Below are 17,864 nucleotides of genomic sequence, written 5' to 3' on the forward strand. Positions count from 1 at the left end.
CCATTATCGCTTGGCCGTCTTCCTCTAGGTATAGACTTTCTACACCCGATGATCCTCGTGCTCCCAGCCATCAGTTCGATCGTGCCGAAGACAATCAAATGTACGAAGGAACTGCTACAAGACCGAACCGATTACGGAGCCATGGATGCAGCGTATCTACAACAAACCATCGTGCATGACACAAGCGTTGTGATCGTGCTGACTCTGTTGAGATAACATATCAACAGAATGAGTCTGAGACGCTGAGGTGATACCGATGCGACCCGTAAAGAGTCAGACGACAGCTTGTTCGTTCCTCAGGCTATATTTCTCGTGCTACACCATGGGTCCAATATCCTCAGATCTAATCTTCTTCCATGTCAACATCGCCACCCGCACCGTCTTGCAGTTTCTCTCGTGCCTGCAACTTAGTAAAGATGTCGAATCCGCCTGTGCCCACCTTGCTCAGCCTGCCTGTCACAATTCTCGCAGACGGATTGTTCAAGTCGTCCCAATCGCCCTCAAGCACCGCATCTCGCAAGAAGCTCACTGTCGTCTCAAAGCTCATCTTCATGAACGGGCTGGCATTGCCTCTATATCCCATCCGGTTGAAAGCCTGATAGTCTCCACTTCGCGTCATGTAATCCGCAATGAGGGTGAGATGCCTTGCATTGACGGAGATACCGTGGCCGCCGAAGACGGATTGCAGTTCGAGGACGATGGCATTTCGGGCCGCTTCCACGCCGTAATGGCGTAAGATATCGTACACGCTGTTCGTGTAGAGACGGTGTGGGTTGATGACGTGCTGGTACTCCCACATGGCGGGTATGTTCACGCCGCTGAGCGCGAGGATGGGCACGGCAGGGACCTCCTTCGAATCTTTCATGGCGACTTCGTCGACCATGGCCGTGCTTATGCCAGGGACGGACTGAATTGCCGCATGGCGAGCGGCTTGTTCGACGAGAGCCAGCATCAGGATCTTCGCCGCGTCCGAATCGTATTCGAGTGTGAAGGTACAGCTTTCGCCGGCTTCGTCATCAAAAGCGAAACGAGTAACGTCATTCGACTTCTTGTCAGACTTGATGCGATTCTCCCTCTCTTTTGCCGCAAGCTTCCTCGGCGCATCCTCCTCACCCTCCCCTTCACTGCTCTCATCTGCCGACCTCGGCGAACCGCCGTAAGCCTCGTCCTCCATCTCGTCTTCCTCTATTGGACTGCCCTCTCTCTGATTCCGCGCAGCAAGTACATTCTCTTCATCATCTTCAAATGCCTCATACCCTGCCTGCATCTTGTTGCTCTTCGCCTTATCCCTCGTGGCATCGTCATCACCCTCCCCATCACTGTCATCATCGCCGCCTTCGCGCTCGCCCTCAGGTCGCGAACTCTGCTGCTCGACCATCCCGGCGCTTTTGCCAACGTCGGGCATTGCGTCGCTGCGGACAGCATTCTTTAGACTCTTCTCGTCACCGCGCTTCTTGAGCTCCTTCCTGGTCAGAACTTGCAACCGAGGCAGGAAGCGATGCTCGATCGTAGCAACCACATCGTCAATGGTGATCGCGTACTCCTTCGTGTACTCTGCAGCTGGGAAAAAGTCGAGCCTGACTTCGTACTTCTTCGCCTCCGAATACGCAACGCCCTTCTCCGTCTTCTCGGTGACAGTCACTTTATCCAAGATTTCCGCCATGGACAACTTCGAAATGCCTTTAGCGAACCTCTTCGCCTCTTGGACAGCGATCTCCTCATTCAGGCGCAGCGTCATGGTGGGTGTTGCGTTCTGTTTCGCGGCTGTCATCACAATCTCGCGGAGACGCGGGATACCAAGCGTGACGTTCTTCGCAGCGTGTCCGGCCAAATGGAAGGTGTTCAGCGTCATCTGCGTACTTGGCTCACCGACCGACTGTCCTGCAACCACGCCGACGGCCTCGCCAGCTTCAACCACCGACCTGAGGTACCGCATGTCCAGAATACGCTGGAATGCCTTCCTTGTCACTCTTCCTTCGATGCCGGCCTTCTTGTCCTTGATGAGCTTGTCAGGATTCTCGTCCATATACTGCTTCGCCTCGCTGTAGACCTTCTCGCTCGTGCTGCCCGCGAAGCGGCTAGGTCTGTAAACCTCCAGCGCCGGGTCCGCCGCCGCAAGATCACCAGTCTTGCGGTACTTCCTGATCGCATTTTTATTGTATAGAGCCGCTTCGTCACTAAGCACGCGTTCGAACCCACCTTCCTCGTCGCCCAGCGACCTGAAAAAGCTCACATGGTTCTCGGCTTCAAACTTGAAGTCGCCAAGAAACTTCGCTTTCGCCACATCCAGACCGTCTTCACCATACAAGAACTGGACGATCGAGCCATCAGCGTCGCGGACCGATGTGTCGTATTCGATTTTCAAGCCTTCCATGCCCTTGATCAGACATCGCTGAAGGTACCCAGAACGCGATGTCTTCACAGCCGTGTCGATCAATCCCTCGCGGCCCGCCATAGCGTGGAAGAAGAATTCTTGCGGCCGTACACCCGTCAAGAAGCGGTCTACGACGTATCCTCCAGCTCGCACGCTAGACTCGAAGGGCTTGAAGCACGGCAACGTTTTGCCGCTAACCATGACAGGCACACGTCGGCCTTCCAGAATCTGCTGTCCCAGGTTACAGCTGATCTGATTGGCATTGACCTTCGAGCCCTTGGCACCAGATGAAGTCATCGTCTGCATCTGGTTTGCAGGGAAAGGCTTGACGAGCGCAGCAGGCAGACAGGCGTTAGTCACAGCCGACGACAGAACGCTCGTTGCACTGTTGGTAAGCTGATCCAGACCACGCTGCTTCGCATCATCGCGCAGAACATCTTCTAACCGCACTCTGAGCTCACGGTTGTCACGGCCGACGTTTTGCTCAGCCAAGCCGACATACTTCTTCGCGACCTCGAAGCCAACTGTCTCCGCATCCGCGAGGGCCTGCCGCCTTTTCTCCTCGCCTTCGCGCGTAAAGACCAGGTCCTCCACGCCGCAAGAGAAGGCTCGCATGTTCTCGAGCCGGGTCAGCAAACGGCCCAAGATGCTCAGAAGGCGTCCGGCGGTAACGTGTCCGTACAGCTCATACACCGCATGGACGAACCCACCAGCTGACGGACCGATTTGGTTCTTATCCAGGACGCCGTGGCATACATAGCCGTCCTTGACCAGTAAGGTACCCTCTTCCCTCGCTCCGGCCTCGCCCCAGAGTCTTGGGTCAGTCTTGCAGGTGGCAGACATTGTCATACCCTCCGAGCCTTCGGGTGAGATGTTCTTAAGGACAGTCGTCACAACCTGCTTGCCCGTCCACAGCGGCTTTGGCTTCCAAATGGCAGGTGGTACTGTCTCGATTTGTTTTCGGGCACAGTGTCCGCTCTCCGGCCGTATTGCTGCATACAGAAGCTGCATGTAGTCAGCTCGGTCGAAGAACATGTCTCTGTTCGTCAGCCAGACACCCATGGATATGTGATCCTGGATAAGACCTCTTAGCGGGTTGCCGGCGGTGCTGGAGAGGTACTGATGGTCGGTATCCGCAATACTAAGTGCTTCCGCACGCGCAGCTTCGTTCTGCGGGAAGTGCATGTTCATCTCGTCACCATCGAAATCGGCATTGTAGGTGTTGCAGTTGGCGTAGTGCATTCGAAGGGTCTTCTCGCCAGGAAGCACCCTTGCTCTATGGCACATCATGGATGGCTTGTGCAATGTCGGCTGTCGGTTCATGATCACAATGTCGCCGTTGTTCAAGTGGCGATGTACCTTCTTCGGTCGGGTTCCTTTAACTCCAGTCGGGCCGACTGAAGGCGCAAGGAGCTGGTTTGCAAGTGCCGTTCGGTCTTCAGCATTCTTGCGCTCGAGATTCACAACCTGTCCGGTCTCACTCTCTATCGCCACCGCGCCTGGCCATACATGCGGGCCGTTTTTCACGGCTTCTTGTAACTCCTCGATATTCCACTCGGTCACTGCTTCAGGGTAGGTAAGCTTAATGGCGAAGACAGGTGGCACTCCGATCTCGTTGGTCTCGATGTTCGGATCAGGGCTAATGACAGTCCGGGCAGCGAAATTAACACGCTTACCCATCATGTATTTGCGGAACATGCCTTCCTTCTTCTCCAGCTTCTGCTTGATGCCGTCCGGTAGGCGCCGTGCGGCAGCGCCAGATAGAGGTGCAAGATCGCGGTCAACGAGGCTGTTGACCGCATCTTGCAGCTGGATCCAGCTGTTCTCAAGGTCGCCATAATTGCGGGCTCGGTAGCGAGGATCCGATTCTTGTTTGCCGGAGAGCTCACGCTGTATGTTGGACAACGTTTCACAGGCGTTCAGTATATTCTTGTACAGCGTGTTCTCCTGCGCCTCAGCGATCTCGTCACTTCCGGTACGTGCTTCTGGGCGGTAGCGGTTCGGCGGTACTAAGATGGTGCGCAGAAAGAACATGTCTGGTGTCAGCGGCTTGCCACCTCTCCGCTCGCTCCGCTTGTGTCCGTATACGGCTGCAAGAACTTCCTGTTCGCGCTCGAAGAGTTGAGAGAGGTGCGCATGCACACGGGATGGGTTAAGGTACTCTTCCGATGGCGTCTGTGACTTCCTCGTCCTCGTCCCAGCTTCGGTGGCAGACCCAATGATGTCTCCGCCGGCGATGCGGACCTCTTCTTCCGACGATTCTACCCCATCGTCCATGTTAACATCGTCGCCCTCGCCTTCCTCCTCGCCCTCCTCAGAACCATCCATGTCCGCAATGCCCTCATCTTTCTCCTTCTCCGCTTCGCGTTTGCGTTTACGGCTGAGCTCTGCTTGCTGCTTCTTTCGAAGCTCGACAATCGGATCCTTCGCTCGGTGACCACTTTGAATCATGGCAAAGCTCTCTTTCTCCGTAAGCGGTTTGCGGAAGATCTTCACGTATCGGTCCTTCCGGTACTTGTGGTTGATGCCCTTGCAGTTTCCACATTTACGGCTGCCTGTCATCCTACCCATAAAGTCCGCGATGACTGCTCGACGCGCACTCGTTGTGGCTTCCGTCTTCTGCGTGGAGAAGGTGCCATTCTGCTTGGCAGTTCGGATAGCATTCGCTACGAAGTGGTCGAGTCGCGCAATTACCGTATTTGCTTCGGCATCATCGTCTTCATCTATCTCCTCCTCCTCGTCCGACCGTGCCGTATCTCCCTTCCCACCCGCTACCGCCCTGATTGACATGGCATCCAGTTCGTGGAGCTCGGTCAACAGACCGTACTGGATTAACCTTAACCTGGATAGCATCTTATGTACTACAACACGGCTCATCTTCAACCGACTGCAGTAGATGCACATCCCGCGCAAAAGCCGCAGGACTTGGTCCATGAAGGTGGGATGGTAGCATGGCACGGGCATCTCGATGTGCCCACAATGACCGGGACATTGTGGGTTCTTGAGCCCACATGTTGCGCATGATGCATCACCGAATTGGCCCAGCTCAGGCGTATACAGACCGCCGGGAACAGGATTGAGGAGGGTATCGAAAGTGGTTGCGCTGGTGATTTGGCGGGCGGATAGCGATCGTATGTCTGTAGCGGAGAGACTGCCAAATGATACGGCGGTTACCTGAGACGATACCGGCTGGGACGTGTTCATCTTGACAGCCTCGCTGCGCCTGCGCCTGCACCTACGTAGCGAGTGTCATCCATCTCTACGAAACTTTTGGAGCTCGAAATCTTGGCCTGCAGAAGCTCTCGGCTCGAGCCGCGTCGCCACGCGCCATCCATGCAACCACACGCGTTTGCCCTACCCCATCCATCTCCTCTCCTGGTCTTGAGCCACAATGATGCTGTACTGACTGCGATATCACTCGCCAAGGGACAAGTGTTCCCACCGGCGCTTGAACAAGTCTATACCTCATATGCTACACTTAGGCTTGCGCGAGGGTTAGTCGCTGATTGACGGGTTACCGCTACCTGGAAGCATCCCGGGCGCATGATCACAGAGACATGCCAGAAACCAGGGAGACGGGAGTAACCTGTACGGTAGTGTAGTTTGTTGTCGGAGCATCGCATTCGGACTGGTGCCGTCTGACATCAGCAGCTCGCTTGCTGCTTGTCACTGGTTGAGGTGTAGGGCTGACACCCAGCTTGTCAGAACCCTCTCAATCCATCAACAATGATAGCGGAGACATGTGACCCGGAAATGTCCTGTCTGTCCTACTCAACATTTGCTGCGATGGTCATGACTTACGCCGTGAAGCATGTACGCTGTTAAGCAGGAAGTTTGCAGACTTATTGCATCTAGTTTGTTTGCTCACCTCATGCATTACTACATTGTTCATCACATGGCCTCCTCGAGAACGAACGGACATTGGATGAGCGGAAGCGAGGATTCTATCCGTTTTCTCAGAAAGTACCTGCAGCATTTTCTGGCCGAGCGCTGGCTGACCACACACCGGATCCTACCGTGAGCATCACGCTGTTAATCGGTAGGTCCAGTCGAAGCACTAAATGTTAACTAGTTATAAGTACTCTTGGTGCAACACACGTTCGCGCGCTTTCTCTGGCAAGAACATCTCTCCGCATCGTTACTTCCATTGCACACTTTTATAAAGCCACCATGTCGCATCTCACAGCCGCTACCGTGGTGTTGTCTGCATTGCTCTTCGCCCCTTCAAATGCATCACCAGCACTGCACGCTCGCGACTGGCACTCGCAGTCGATTGCTCCTTTCGGTTTCAGCAGCTCTACAACCGCATCTATACCGGCATCGAGCTCTACGTCTACATCTTCCGGCTGCCCCGCCGTCTGGTCAACCGTTGCGACGGACCTGAAATCGGCCTTCACGGGCTGCAACGTCCTGGCACGAAACGCGATTCGTTTCGCCTTCCACGATGCTGCCGGATACAGCAGTAAGACGCCTTACTACGCCCCAGCGACTGGTGGCGCTGATGGATCCTTGCTACTAAGCAGCGATGAGATCAAGCGTCAGATCGAAGCGCCGTTGCAGAGATATCAACCCTGGTTACTAGGCAAGTACAACAAGTACCATAGCCAGGGCGTTGGTGCCGCGGATCTGGTGCAGTTTGCCGGCAACATTGGCATCAGGAGCTGCAACGGTGGGCCTATCGTGAGGACTGTATGCTAAGAATTCTACCCTCCTACGCTAGCATACTGAAACTAACCAACCATACAGCTCGTAGGTCGCCAAGACACCTCCACCGCAGCCCCAGAAGGCATGCTTCCAGAAGCCTTCGGCCAAGGTTCAGACTACGACACCCTTGTCCAGCTGTTCTTAGACAAAGGCTTCAGCGCAACAGATCTCGCCGCGCTTATCGGCGCACATACCGTCTCTCAAGCCTTCGCCGAACAAGGCAATGGTATCCCACCCGGCGGACCCCAGGACTCAACGCCGACGCAGTGGGACACGACCTACTACAAGGAGCTGCAGAGTGATCCGCGTGGCGTTTACCACTTCCAGAGCGATGTGAATCTGGGTAACCAGACCACTGCGGTTGGTATGCAGATGGCGAGGTTTGCGCAGGATGAGGAAGCGTTTGATGCGGCGTTTGCGGATGCTATGGGGAGGATGAATTTATTGGGTATTTCGGAGGAGGTTAGTAGTGGGTTTGCCGATTGTACGAGTCTGGTTCAGTGAGTGTCTGGTGGGTAAGCGTGTTGTGGGGAAAGAAACGTGGCATAGCATCTCAATGACGGTCTCTACCCACTCCAAGTAGCTTTACTACTGAGCACACTCGGAAGCAGTCGATGTCTTTCGAAGAGTGTACGAGAAGGTGAGATCGCAAGGCTGTACCCAAGCCGTGCAAGCACGCATAAGCGCTCACGTGCGGCTTAGTCTTAGTCTTGCAGTCTTGCCGCTTCACGAACTTCTCATGAGCCTGCAGCAAGTGACCATCCTTGCAGAGACGGGTAATCTTTACGGCCGTACAGTGTTAGGGCGCGTTATAGAGATTGAGGCCATGACCAATTCAAATAATCTATCTCCGCCTCATACGGCTTGAGGATATCTATGTGAAGTTGCCGAAAGCAGGTTTGAATGCCATCCTGTAACACCAGCCGCTCTGCAACCGGCCATTGCGGAGTCGCTTCGAGCTCAGAAGACCTTGACCACCCTAGCCTTTCGGAACCGTGGCTTGTGCCGCTGCTGTCTGCTCGACGACGACGCACTCGAAGACGACGAACTCGGACTGGTGTCTGGGGTGCTGTTGCTGGAGGTATGAGTGCGGCTCTGGTCGCTCTGGTTCGAGCTGTCGAGCAAGCACAATGAAGGCATTATTATGCTCCCGAGCGTGCCATACTTTTCGCTCCGGCCTAATGACCGACACGCGAATTCTACCATAGATCCAGTACGTCGACGATTCGTCGGCCAAAAGTGTGTGCCGTAGTGGCGAACGACTTCTAAAGTCGTCCAACTGTTGTTGAAATTGTTGGTAAACTCGGGTTCATTCAACTGGTCGAGCTCAGCAACGAAATGGAGCACCGGAACATTAACGGTAGGCTCGAAGAAGCCACAATGGCTCTGTGCGTTACGACGTCCACCGGAGGCCAGGATGGCGAATCTGAACGGACCTTGTGGAGGAGGTCTTCTAAACGGACACGCTTGTGAGGCGAGAGCAGATTTCCTCACCGGGTCGACGCCGGCTTCGCACCAACTCGCGAGCGCCATAGCCGTGCCAGCTCCCTGGCTGAACCCAACAACCGCATCGAACGGCCCGTTTTCGATAACATACTTTGCCAATAGCTCCGTGGTCGGACTGTCCTCTTCGAGATACGAGTTATAATCGAAGTAGGGTGTCCAAGCTCTGGCGTGCGTGTCGAGCTGGTACGGGCCGGGTGGACAATAAACCTCGACTCCATCGAAACCACCCGGCGCTCTTGTCGCAAGCTGCTCGTTGAGAGTCTCAGCAAAACGTCGAATCTTTGCAGCAAAGATCTCCCCATTCTGACCGTAACCTATATGTGCACTTAGCGAAGCGTTACGACTATGGCGACCTGACTATGAACTCACCGTGAAGCGCTAGCAATCGGAGACTCCTGGGTTCGCGTCCAGGTGCCGTGCTTTCAGCTTCATAGTTATGCTTAGTCCACTCACCCAACTCGCCGCAGAGTGACATACTCTCCATCGAGCGGAAGGTGTGCACATGCTCGTCTGTCAGGGTGCGCAGCAACATTGCTGCTTGTGCTACTGCTGCTGTATGCTCGAGTCCAGGATCGCAAGGAACCGAACTGAAACACACTGAACAATGAAAGGTGCTTCAGAAGATAGGGCGTGCTCAAGTCTTGTATTCTCGCTTGATCATGTTATGCGAGTATCCGAACGAGGAGGAGACACAATGCGAGGAAGCAATACTTGATATCACTTACCTTCCCACGCCTATTCCAGACGAGTCATCTCGATGAGGCGAGGTTTACTGCTTGATTGGACCAGCAACGGAGCTTCTGGGCACCATATGGCGGACACACCCTTGACGCCCTCGTGGTGGCTCAGCTGAGCTAAGCTCAGCCTGCACGGTCAATACCGCGCCTTATCTTCGCAAAGGAAAGCTTCTTTGGCCGCTCCGGCAGAATCAAGGTGCTCGGATCTAAGAGGAGCTTAGATGTCACTCTAGATGATAGCTGACAGGTAAACGGTAGGCATTTGTCTTTCTGATGTCCCTAAGCCGGCCAGTTGTGGTGCTGCCCGCCAGCGTAGACAGTTCCAGTAAGCCAGATCTGTGATATGATGGACTCAGGCGACAATGTCCTGCAGCTATCAACTGTGGAACAGACTCATGCAAGCCTCTGGTGCTCAGCGAAGCATGTGGCTGTTTAAGATAAGGACTCAGCTCGAGGAAGCTCGTGGTGTGTCTGGCACTTGAGCTCCGACAAGGGTCTTCGGCGCCCCTGCGTTTTGCGCGGCTCTTTTAAGACCATGCTGGCTAAATGCGCTATTGCGAACGCTTTAGCATCGCTTCGGGGTCGGACTGCGGTGCAGTCAGTGTGGCCAAGTCTCGGACACCGGTGAACATTGCTAAGGTGTTTGCCGCTCGCAGGTTGCCATAGCAGAGCGCATGAGACTGACTGACAGTTCTTCGTGTCTAACAAAGCCGAGCGGCAGTTAGCTGAGAACAGCACTAAAGCGCTGTGTGAAAACGGGCGCCAGCCATAATCACTACATATGCAGTAGGGGTAGATCGGGCATTCAAGGTTGCTGGCTAAGAATGGCATTAGCACACAAGGTACGGGCTTCGGTCCGTTGTGGGCTCGGCTGACCCGATGGCACGTGTCTAGCACTAGCAACGGTGCTGCAACCTGTCGACCTGATCCGCAAGGCTCGGTAGCAGAGATCGCTTGTCCAGACCCATTGTCTTGACCTTCGCTAGACAGGTCGCAATCAAAGGTTATGCTACCAATTGGGAATCCGACCTCCTGGAATTACATCGCAGCGCAGCGCAATCAGCTCACATGTGAATTGGTACTGATGGGTCAGAAGGACAGATGCTGGTACTCCTCTGAGAACATTGATCCCTCCGGATACGGGGTGTGACTGGGCGTGTTGCAGGAAAGAGCGGCACCGGAATCCTAGACGGGCAGCTGCGTTGCCGTGTGGAAGTCATTTTGCCCGATCTTAACATGTTTTGTCTTATTTGCTGTTACAACTGCAGTCCATGTAAGCGTCGCCAAAGAGTTCGATGGCCGCTCCTGACCGCTCTACTCACCCTGTAGCTTGTTTACTGTCCATGCCGAAAGTCAAATGCGAGAATGCCAGCAGATATATGGCTGCACTACCTGCAGCTGCACCGCATCACTGTCCAGCCATGAGCTTGGGGACTCTAGTAGCCCCATGGAGCCGCAGCGTCTCCCTTTTGATCAATGGCCGTCAGGCGCCGCCAGTAGCTTGACATTACTTTGAGGCTAAACTGCACCATAAAGTAACGACCTCCGAACCTGCCTCCAGAACTCTCAATCACCTGATACCCTCAGTCCGCCCGCCTCTGGTCTCTCGTCGAGAATACATATGAGAAGCGATGTCTCAACGATACCGCACCATCGAGCATGTGATCTCAAGATCGCACATTCGCAAGTACTCCAGAGCGACCGCTTCCGGGCAGGATGGCGAGCTCGACCTTCGTATTAAGCAATATGTGCCTCTTGACAATCCAACACCAATCGCTGGCGACTTGACCATCATGGCGGCCGATGGTAGCGACTCACCCAAGGTGGAATAAGATCGTGGCATCTGCGGAGTGTTCACTAAGTGGATGTGACAGGAACCTTACGAGCCGCTGTGGGATGACGTGCTTCAACTTTGCGACGAGAAAGATGCCCACGTTCGAAGCATATGGATTGCCGATGTGGCTCATCAAGGCGGGAGTTGCATTCGCACTAAGCGGAAACTGGGCAATGATCGTGAGATGACCGGGCCGTTACTGTGCGAGCGGTACTTATCTAGGACCTAGAATCCTGGTTTGACCATTGCAGAGATCTTCTGCATATGGTCAACAACTTCCGTGACCAATTGCCGCGACTCATCATCGGAATAGGCCATAGCATGGGAGCCGGACAGCTTGTCCTCATGCACCCCAGACTGCTTCACTCCCTAGTACTCCTGGAGCCAGTCATCGGAAAACGCACAAAACCATGCCAAGGACCTAGGCTTACGCGAGCGCCCACCCTCCGAAAGGATACAGCGCTATCAAGAGCAGACGCCGTCCACGCCGCCGAGAAATCCTTGCAAAGCTGGGACAACCGCGTGCTGGCACTTTGAGACGAGCACGGTTTTCGCGAGCTGCCCACAGTCGCCGTTCCTGAAAACACCATTGCAGACGAACAAGGTAATGTAGTGGAACTCTGGAATCCTGACGCGTGGGGTGAGAAGGAGATGCATCGGTGGTTCGCCAGTCATGACCGCCCTTTGGAACACCTGGAGAAGCCTGTTACGCTCGCTACTACATAGCACTGAGAGGTCTTCCCGTACCTGCGCCCGAACTCTCGAGGGCTGTCAGCCGCATTGGACCATGCTGCATAGCCCGGCGCGCAGAAAGGCGATGGGCGAACGCCCAGCATAGCGAAGGCCAACCGACTTCCCCCTCCGGACATCATCGGCCCTGCTGGAACTATCACGACCTGCTATCGCGCAGTAAGCACGAAAGAAGTAACCGAATGCGCGAAGGAAAACATGCTGACTAGCACAATATCAGGACAAGAACCTGTTCTAGCGACCGTAGGTCCAAGGCACGTACGACCTTCCATTCTATATGTCTTCGGTTTCCGCAGTCTGTTGTCATGTCCAGGTCGTATCGAGGACAAGCTCACCAGAACGGAGTTCTGCGCGAGAGGCAGCGGCGGGCAGAAAGACGGCCGTGTGCAAGCTGCGATCAATCCAGTATGTGCGCACCTTGTGTCATTAGTGGCGGTAGCTCAAGTAGCAGCAGCCGTTGTCCCGTGGTTGATGAAAGAAGCTGCGAAGTGGAGGGCCGATGGGAGAAAGGTTGCTACTGGCTGGGCTGAAAAGAGCCTACGGAAAAAGACGACCGTTAACGACGAGTGGTTTAGTAAAGTCAAGTCTTTGCGGTAGTCGTACCAAGACGACGGGTTAAACGTGCATGTGGTGAGAGAGCGTTCATCTTCGAACGCGACTACCGCAATTTCTGGCATATAAAGGTGGGCCACGATACAACAGTAGGCCACGCAGTCATCCGACTGCTAAGGTACCTGCGGCCTTACAAGGCGAGATCCGGCATGCTCACGTTGCAGCTATCTCGGACTGCTCGATATAAGCCTTCATACAAGCACGGGCATCTCCACAGACCATCTGACAAGGCTGTGGAGGCGCTGGTCCATGGTGTCACCCGAAAGACCATGCTCGTCGGTGGCTTGCGATGTCTTTGGTTTCGGGAACCGCTTGCGATGCCGCGTTATTGCCATTGTGGACCTGTAGATTGCGATACGCGCAGCACTGCAGCCGCCAGGGTACTACGGTTGTGGCGGGCCAGGGGAAAGGTATACCTGCATATGCGGCTCATGTTATACATCAACAATAGCTTCGCAAGCTGCCCGAACACGTTCCCGCACCAAACAGTCTCCAGAGCGCAGCAAGAACTGTTCTTGCATAGCGATCTCATCCCAAACAACCGTTGTTATAAGGATCTCGTTTTAATTTGGCCTTCTCACCCGTTAGCGCGCCGCCGTCGCCTGTGATTGGGCTGGCGGCGCCGGTGCGACAGGAACAGGAGATTAGGTGGCCTGTGCATGTGTAGCAAGCTTCCCTTCTGAGACGACCTCCTGGATGCATTGCGAGCCTTTCCCTCCTCTTCCTGTCACGTCGCGCGCTTCTTCCTCTCCCAAAGACCATCCGTCACTCACGTTCTCTACATCGCGACAGCGCAGGTCCGTCGCCCTTCCCTTACCGGCGGATTCACACAGCGCTGTGTCGCTATCCATTCACTACAAACACCACAGTCGGTCTTTTTGATCAAGACGTGACGTGCCGCACATTCCACGGGTCTTGACGACCGCACTGTCCGCATTCCAAGCAGACCCAAATACACACACCAGCCTCACTACACTGAACCTCACGTCCACGACACACGGCCAGATCGAACGACAACCACGACACATTCGACACAATGGGCCTCCACGAGCATGCCCACCATGGACGCGTCTTCCGCGGTTTGGACGCGAGGAAGCATCTGGAGATGCAGAAGCGTAACAGCTTCACCACTGGCGACAATATCAAGCTTAACATCCCGGATTCAATGAAGGTTGCCGACAACGAACCAGTCGCCACGCTTACCCAGGTCGTCTACGAAACCGTGTCTGCCGACTTTACTGGACCGATTGCAGGTTACACCACTCTCTCGGCTGCCGAGACTACCGCTACTATTGCTCTGCAATCTGAGGCTACTACCACTGCCGCAGCTGTCACGACCTCGTCCGTGAGCCTGAGCCCGGATGAGTCTGCATACCTCGCTGCCAAGTCATCCGCAGCTCTCACGATGTCGTCTGTGGACCTGAGCGCCGATGAGTCGTCCTACTTGGCTGCCAAGTCCTCCGCCGCCAACACCGGATCTGCCGCCTCAACCACCACCGTCCACGTTACCTCTATAGCTGAGATTATTTACCCAAGCAGCACTTTGGTGCTTAGTGCCACCAGCGCGAGCGTCACTGCAAGCATCGCATCCACCACCAGCGCTGTCGATGGCACCAACAACAAGTCAATGTTCCTCAACCCTGGAAGCACCGCCGCTGCCACTGCCGCGGTAGGTACTCCTCTTTCCCAGAGTGGTGTCGTCTCTGAGAAGAGCACCGGCATGACCAGCGGTGCCAAGGCTGGCCTCGCAATCGGCGTTCTTCTCGCTCTTGCGCTCGCTGGTGGTCTGTTGCTTTTCTGCTGGCGTCGCCGCAAGAACCCGAATGCGCACCAAGAGCTCTTCGATGAGAAGCACGGTAGCACTGGCCGCTCTTTCTTCGGTGGCAAGAAACTCGCTGAGAAGCGCGTGTCCACCGCTAGCGAAGACTCTGCTCGCGCCGCTACTACTGCTCCACGTCTCAGTCTCCGTCCAGTCACCCAGTTCCTGCCCAGCCTTCTCAGCTCTGACAGCCGCAAGCCTGCCGCCCAGAACCTTGATGTGCCTGACATGTCCGAGAAGCCGAAGAGCATGTGGGAGCGTCGCTCGCAGAACGAGGAGAACCCGTTCGGTGATGCCAACCAAATCTCTGAGAAGCAAGTCGAACGTCCCGTCTCCCCACCGACTAACCCATTTGAGGAGCCCGAAGTAGCGTCACCACCAAAGGACGCCGCGGTCGCCGCCGCACCACCTCCATCTCCAACTCCCCGTGGTCCTAACAACGTTCACCGCGTGCAGCTCGACTTCAAGCCAAGCATGGATGACGAGCTCGAGCTGAAGTCCGGTCAACTCGTCCGCATGCTGCACGAGTATGATGATGGTTGGGTAAGTCTTCTTTCTCAGATATCAGTACGAATACAGTACGCTAACAGTATACTAGGCTCTCTGCATCCGCATGGACCGCTCGCAGCAAGGTGTCGTCCCACGCACCTGCCTTTCTAAGGTCCCAGTCAAGCCTCGCCCACAAGGCCCGTCCGCAGCTCAATCTGGCTCGCCAACACCCAACGCCAGCGCCATCGAGCGACCGCAGAGCCCTGCCATCGTGCGCAAGCCCGTGCCGGGCCAAGCGTAAATAGTCAATCCGACTACCAAAGCATCGAGGCAGGCCTTCTTTCGTTGCGAGATGATGACCTTAACGTTGCGTGCTGCTACCCCAAAGCTACGAAGTGCAGCTATATATCCACGGGCTTAGGGCTGGGTAGGGAATCATTCGGCGCTCTTTCTTTGACTGTCGGTCGGAAACAATAACTTTCTTCGGCCATGCCTATCGTTCCTGAGGTGTGGCCGCTCTTCTTTCACAAGGTCGTGTACAGAGAGGCTGTAAGGCTGGGGTTGTGCATAATGTCTGCTCCGGGAGCGAGGCTATCAGCGGGCATGCGCCAGTGCTGGCCAGTGGCGGTCCGTCCAGCACACGTGGAAGGAGGGGCGAGCAGACAACCGTGTACATTTACCTCATGGCTTGCTTTAGGGTTTCATTGCAATGTCACTATTATCTTACAACCTCAAAAGTGTGTCATGACCGGTAACGTGACACCGTGTGACCTTGGTGTTACAGGCCTCATTCCAAAGAATGAACGGGTAGTTGCAGCTGTTTCGTTTGAGAGCAATGGCATGCAACATGAAATGATCAGTAGAAATGATGTCGAATGATCTTTTGACTGTTGTGAACGTCCTGAACATGTCACTGCCGCCAAGCCGCGATGAAGTTGGGCGCTCCTTCCAAGCCGAACAACTTTGCGCAACCACATGAAGCACTCACAGCCGCACCCACCGACGCACGACACCCCGAGCAGACAGCGCCCGTCCTCCTGCTTGACCACGCTTGGATACTCCAAAATCTCCGAGCACTGAATGAGTTCGGTGAACCCAGGCTAAGTAATGACCGAATCCACAAGCTCGTGAAGCGTGTTGTTTCCGAGAAGGTAGCTGAATATGTCGGCCGGCCTTTACTTGACGTGATTCAACGCGCTGCGCCTATCTTTGCACAGGAGCTTGTGTATGCGAAGACGTCTTGGAATAAAGGCTATACTCTATCCATCATGGCGACACCGCTACTTGGCCAATTCTTGGTCGCCATCAACGGCTTCATCAAGTCTCGCAACGAGGCTAGCATCACCGACTGGCTTGTGGTAGAGCCACCATGGAATCCGCATTATCTAGGCATGATTCAGGAGCTTCGGTCCACCTGTCCAAGTGGCAACGAGCAGGCACTCGAGCAAAAGTGCACTCAAACGCTAACAGCCGCCGTCGAAGGCGCAGATGGTAGTCCTTGGACTGCCTTCGTCAAGTTCATGATGCAATATCTGGCCTACCTACGGGACGTGAGCGAAGGCGTGGAGCACTACTTGGAAACCTACGAGCTTCTGAGCGAGCTACAGCAACGAGCCAACAGTGCACTCGGTCACGCCACGCTTGGTCACCTAGTGCTCGGAACAGTAGTCAAGTCCGCTAGGACTGTGTGCAAACTCGCCATTGGACTCGATAGGCGACCAGATCTCATCGCACATTTACGTCGCGCGGCCACTGGCGGTGGCGAAGAAGGCGGCCTTCGGGAAACCTTGCCGGAAAGGGCTGCGAACATCCTTCGACAGGCATTCGTCACATGTTTGAACGACCGCAACACCAGCGTTACAGCTGAAGGACGTCCGGAAGGCAAAAGACAAGGAATCTATGTCATCGCAAACCTGTGCTTGAGAATCCTCTTTCAGTGCCGCAAGACGAGGAACGCGACGCAGATCTTCGAGAACATCTACAACCTCTCGCCGCCCCTGGCGCTATACCCCAAGAGTCAGCGCGTCACGTACCTTTACTACCTTGGACGCTTTCTGTTCCAGAACAGCCACTTCTACCGCGCGCAAGCGGTGCTGCAATTCGCGTACGAGGAAGCACTAGCAAGCCAGCAGTGCGTGAGGCAGAGGCGTCACATTCTCGTCTACCTGGTGACGTGCAACATCATACTCGGACGTTTTCCGTCGCAAGCATTGCTCGATCGGCCAGAGTCAGCAGGCTTTCGCGAGCGGTTCTTGCCTTTGTGCTTGGCCGTCAAGCGTGGCGATCTGGCTGCCTTTCGCAGACATCTCGATCTGAATGGAGAGCATGCGGACTGGTTCCTGCACTTCAGGATACTGCTACAGCTACGCAATCGCTGCGAAGCGCTTGTCTGGCGCAGCTTGATCCGTCGAGCCTTCATTCTTGTTGGATACAGACCCACAGACCCCATGTCTCGATCAGCGCCAACTCTCGGCATCGATCATCTCATTGCCGCATTTTCTTGGCTCGAGCGCCTCGCTGTATCTCAGCAGCAGACCAACGGAGAGTATACCGATCCGGACTTTGCGTCGATCGATTACGGCGACACCAGCAGCTCCTCCAGCATTGAAGTTACGGCCATTGAGAGTAAGCTATCATCGCTCATCGACCAGGGCATGTTGAACGGTTTCATTTCGCACCGCCTAATGAAATTCGCCATACAAGGCGCCAAAGCCAAAGGCGGAGACGCGCTGGGCGCTGGCTTTCCGAATGTCTGGGAGGTGCTGAGGGCCAAGGCGGAGAGAGGTGGAATGGGCGAAGACGTTCCGGGCTGGAAAAAGTCCGAGCGAGTCAACCATGCAGGCGCAGCTTTCGGAGGACAGAGGTTTGGCCCCGGTATGGTCGTCAACCTGAGCGGTCTGCGACCGATTGGAGCGGCAGGGTAAAGCGACGGGCTTGTCGGTTCAATCCTGATTCGCCAGCTCTGCCGGCCTTGCGGTTGCAAACACTACTTGGCATTGACGGCTTGCACATCGATCTTGTAGCCTGCACCTTCCCTAC

At 55.1% G+C, this 17,864-nt stretch overlaps 7 protein-coding genes across 7 annotated transcripts; 4 read left to right on the forward strand and 3 right to left on the reverse strand.

Annotated features, from left to right (window-relative positions):
* Positions 1-233: 233 nt before the first annotated feature.
* On the reverse strand, positions 234-5,625 carry BAUCODRAFT_34468 (uncharacterized protein). Its single transcript, XM_007678599.1, has one exon. The coding sequence runs from the start codon at positions 5,576-5,578 to the stop codon at positions 344-346; it is 5,235 nt and encodes a 1,744-aa protein (XP_007676789.1). The 5' UTR covers positions 5,579-5,625; the 3' UTR covers positions 234-343.
* A 455-nt stretch (positions 5,626-6,080) lies between these two features.
* On the reverse strand, positions 6,081-6,396 carry BAUCODRAFT_499600 (uncharacterized protein). Its single transcript, XM_007678925.1, has one exon. It carries the CDS (start codon positions 6,348-6,350, stop codon positions 6,165-6,167), a length of 186 nt encoding a protein of 61 aa, XP_007677115.1. The 5' UTR covers positions 6,351-6,396; the 3' UTR covers positions 6,081-6,164.
* Positions 6,397-6,544: 148 nt separating this feature from the next.
* BAUCODRAFT_148591 (uncharacterized protein) lies at positions 6,545-7,582 on the forward strand (the record flags this gene model as incomplete). The annotated part of the gene is made up of 2 exons (XM_007678926.1): positions 6,545-7,063; positions 7,121-7,582. The coding sequence occupies 2 exons, from the start codon at positions 6,545-6,547 to the stop codon at positions 7,580-7,582; spliced, it is 981 nt and encodes a 326-aa protein (XP_007677116.1).
* Positions 7,583-7,877: 295 nt separating this feature from the next.
* On the reverse strand, positions 7,878-9,434 carry BAUCODRAFT_499598 (uncharacterized protein). Its single transcript, XM_007678927.1, has 2 exons — positions 8,954-9,434; positions 7,878-8,898 (listed from the first exon to the last, which is right to left on the reverse strand). Exons 1-2 carry the CDS (start codon positions 9,114-9,116, stop codon positions 8,039-8,041), a joined length of 1,023 nt encoding a protein of 340 aa, XP_007677117.1. The 5' UTR covers positions 9,117-9,434; the 3' UTR covers positions 7,878-8,038.
* Positions 9,435-10,952: 1,518 nt separating this feature from the next.
* Positions 10,953-12,502, forward strand: BAUCODRAFT_123010 (uncharacterized protein; the record flags this gene model as incomplete). Its single annotated transcript, XM_007678928.1, has 6 exons — positions 10,953-11,144; positions 11,196-11,334; positions 11,385-11,677; positions 11,699-11,746; positions 11,954-12,059; positions 12,126-12,502. 6 exons carry the CDS (start codon positions 10,953-10,955, stop codon positions 12,500-12,502), a joined length of 1,155 nt encoding a protein of 384 aa, XP_007677118.1.
* Positions 12,503-13,553: 1,051 nt separating this feature from the next.
* BAUCODRAFT_148593 (uncharacterized protein) lies at positions 13,554-15,126 on the forward strand (the record flags this gene model as incomplete). The annotated part of the gene is made up of 2 exons (XM_007678929.1): positions 13,554-14,879; positions 14,935-15,126. The coding sequence occupies 2 exons, from the start codon at positions 13,554-13,556 to the stop codon at positions 15,124-15,126; spliced, it is 1,518 nt and encodes a 505-aa protein (XP_007677119.1).
* A 982-nt stretch (positions 15,127-16,108) lies between these two features.
* BAUCODRAFT_56129 (uncharacterized protein) lies at positions 16,109-17,737 on the forward strand (the record flags this gene model as incomplete). The annotated part of the gene is made up of 1 exon (XM_007678727.1): positions 16,109-17,737. A coding segment is annotated over one exon (1,629 nt), but the record flags the coding sequence as incomplete, so codon positions are not given.
* Positions 17,738-17,864: the final 127 nt, after the last annotated feature.

Source organism: Baudoinia panamericana (assembly GCF_000338955.1).
Source record: "Baudoinia panamericana UAMH 10762 unplaced genomic scaffold BAUCOscaffold_7, whole genome shotgun sequence".
Taxonomy (NCBI): Eukaryota; Fungi; Ascomycota; class Dothideomycetes; order Mycosphaerellales; family Teratosphaeriaceae; genus Baudoinia; species Baudoinia panamericana.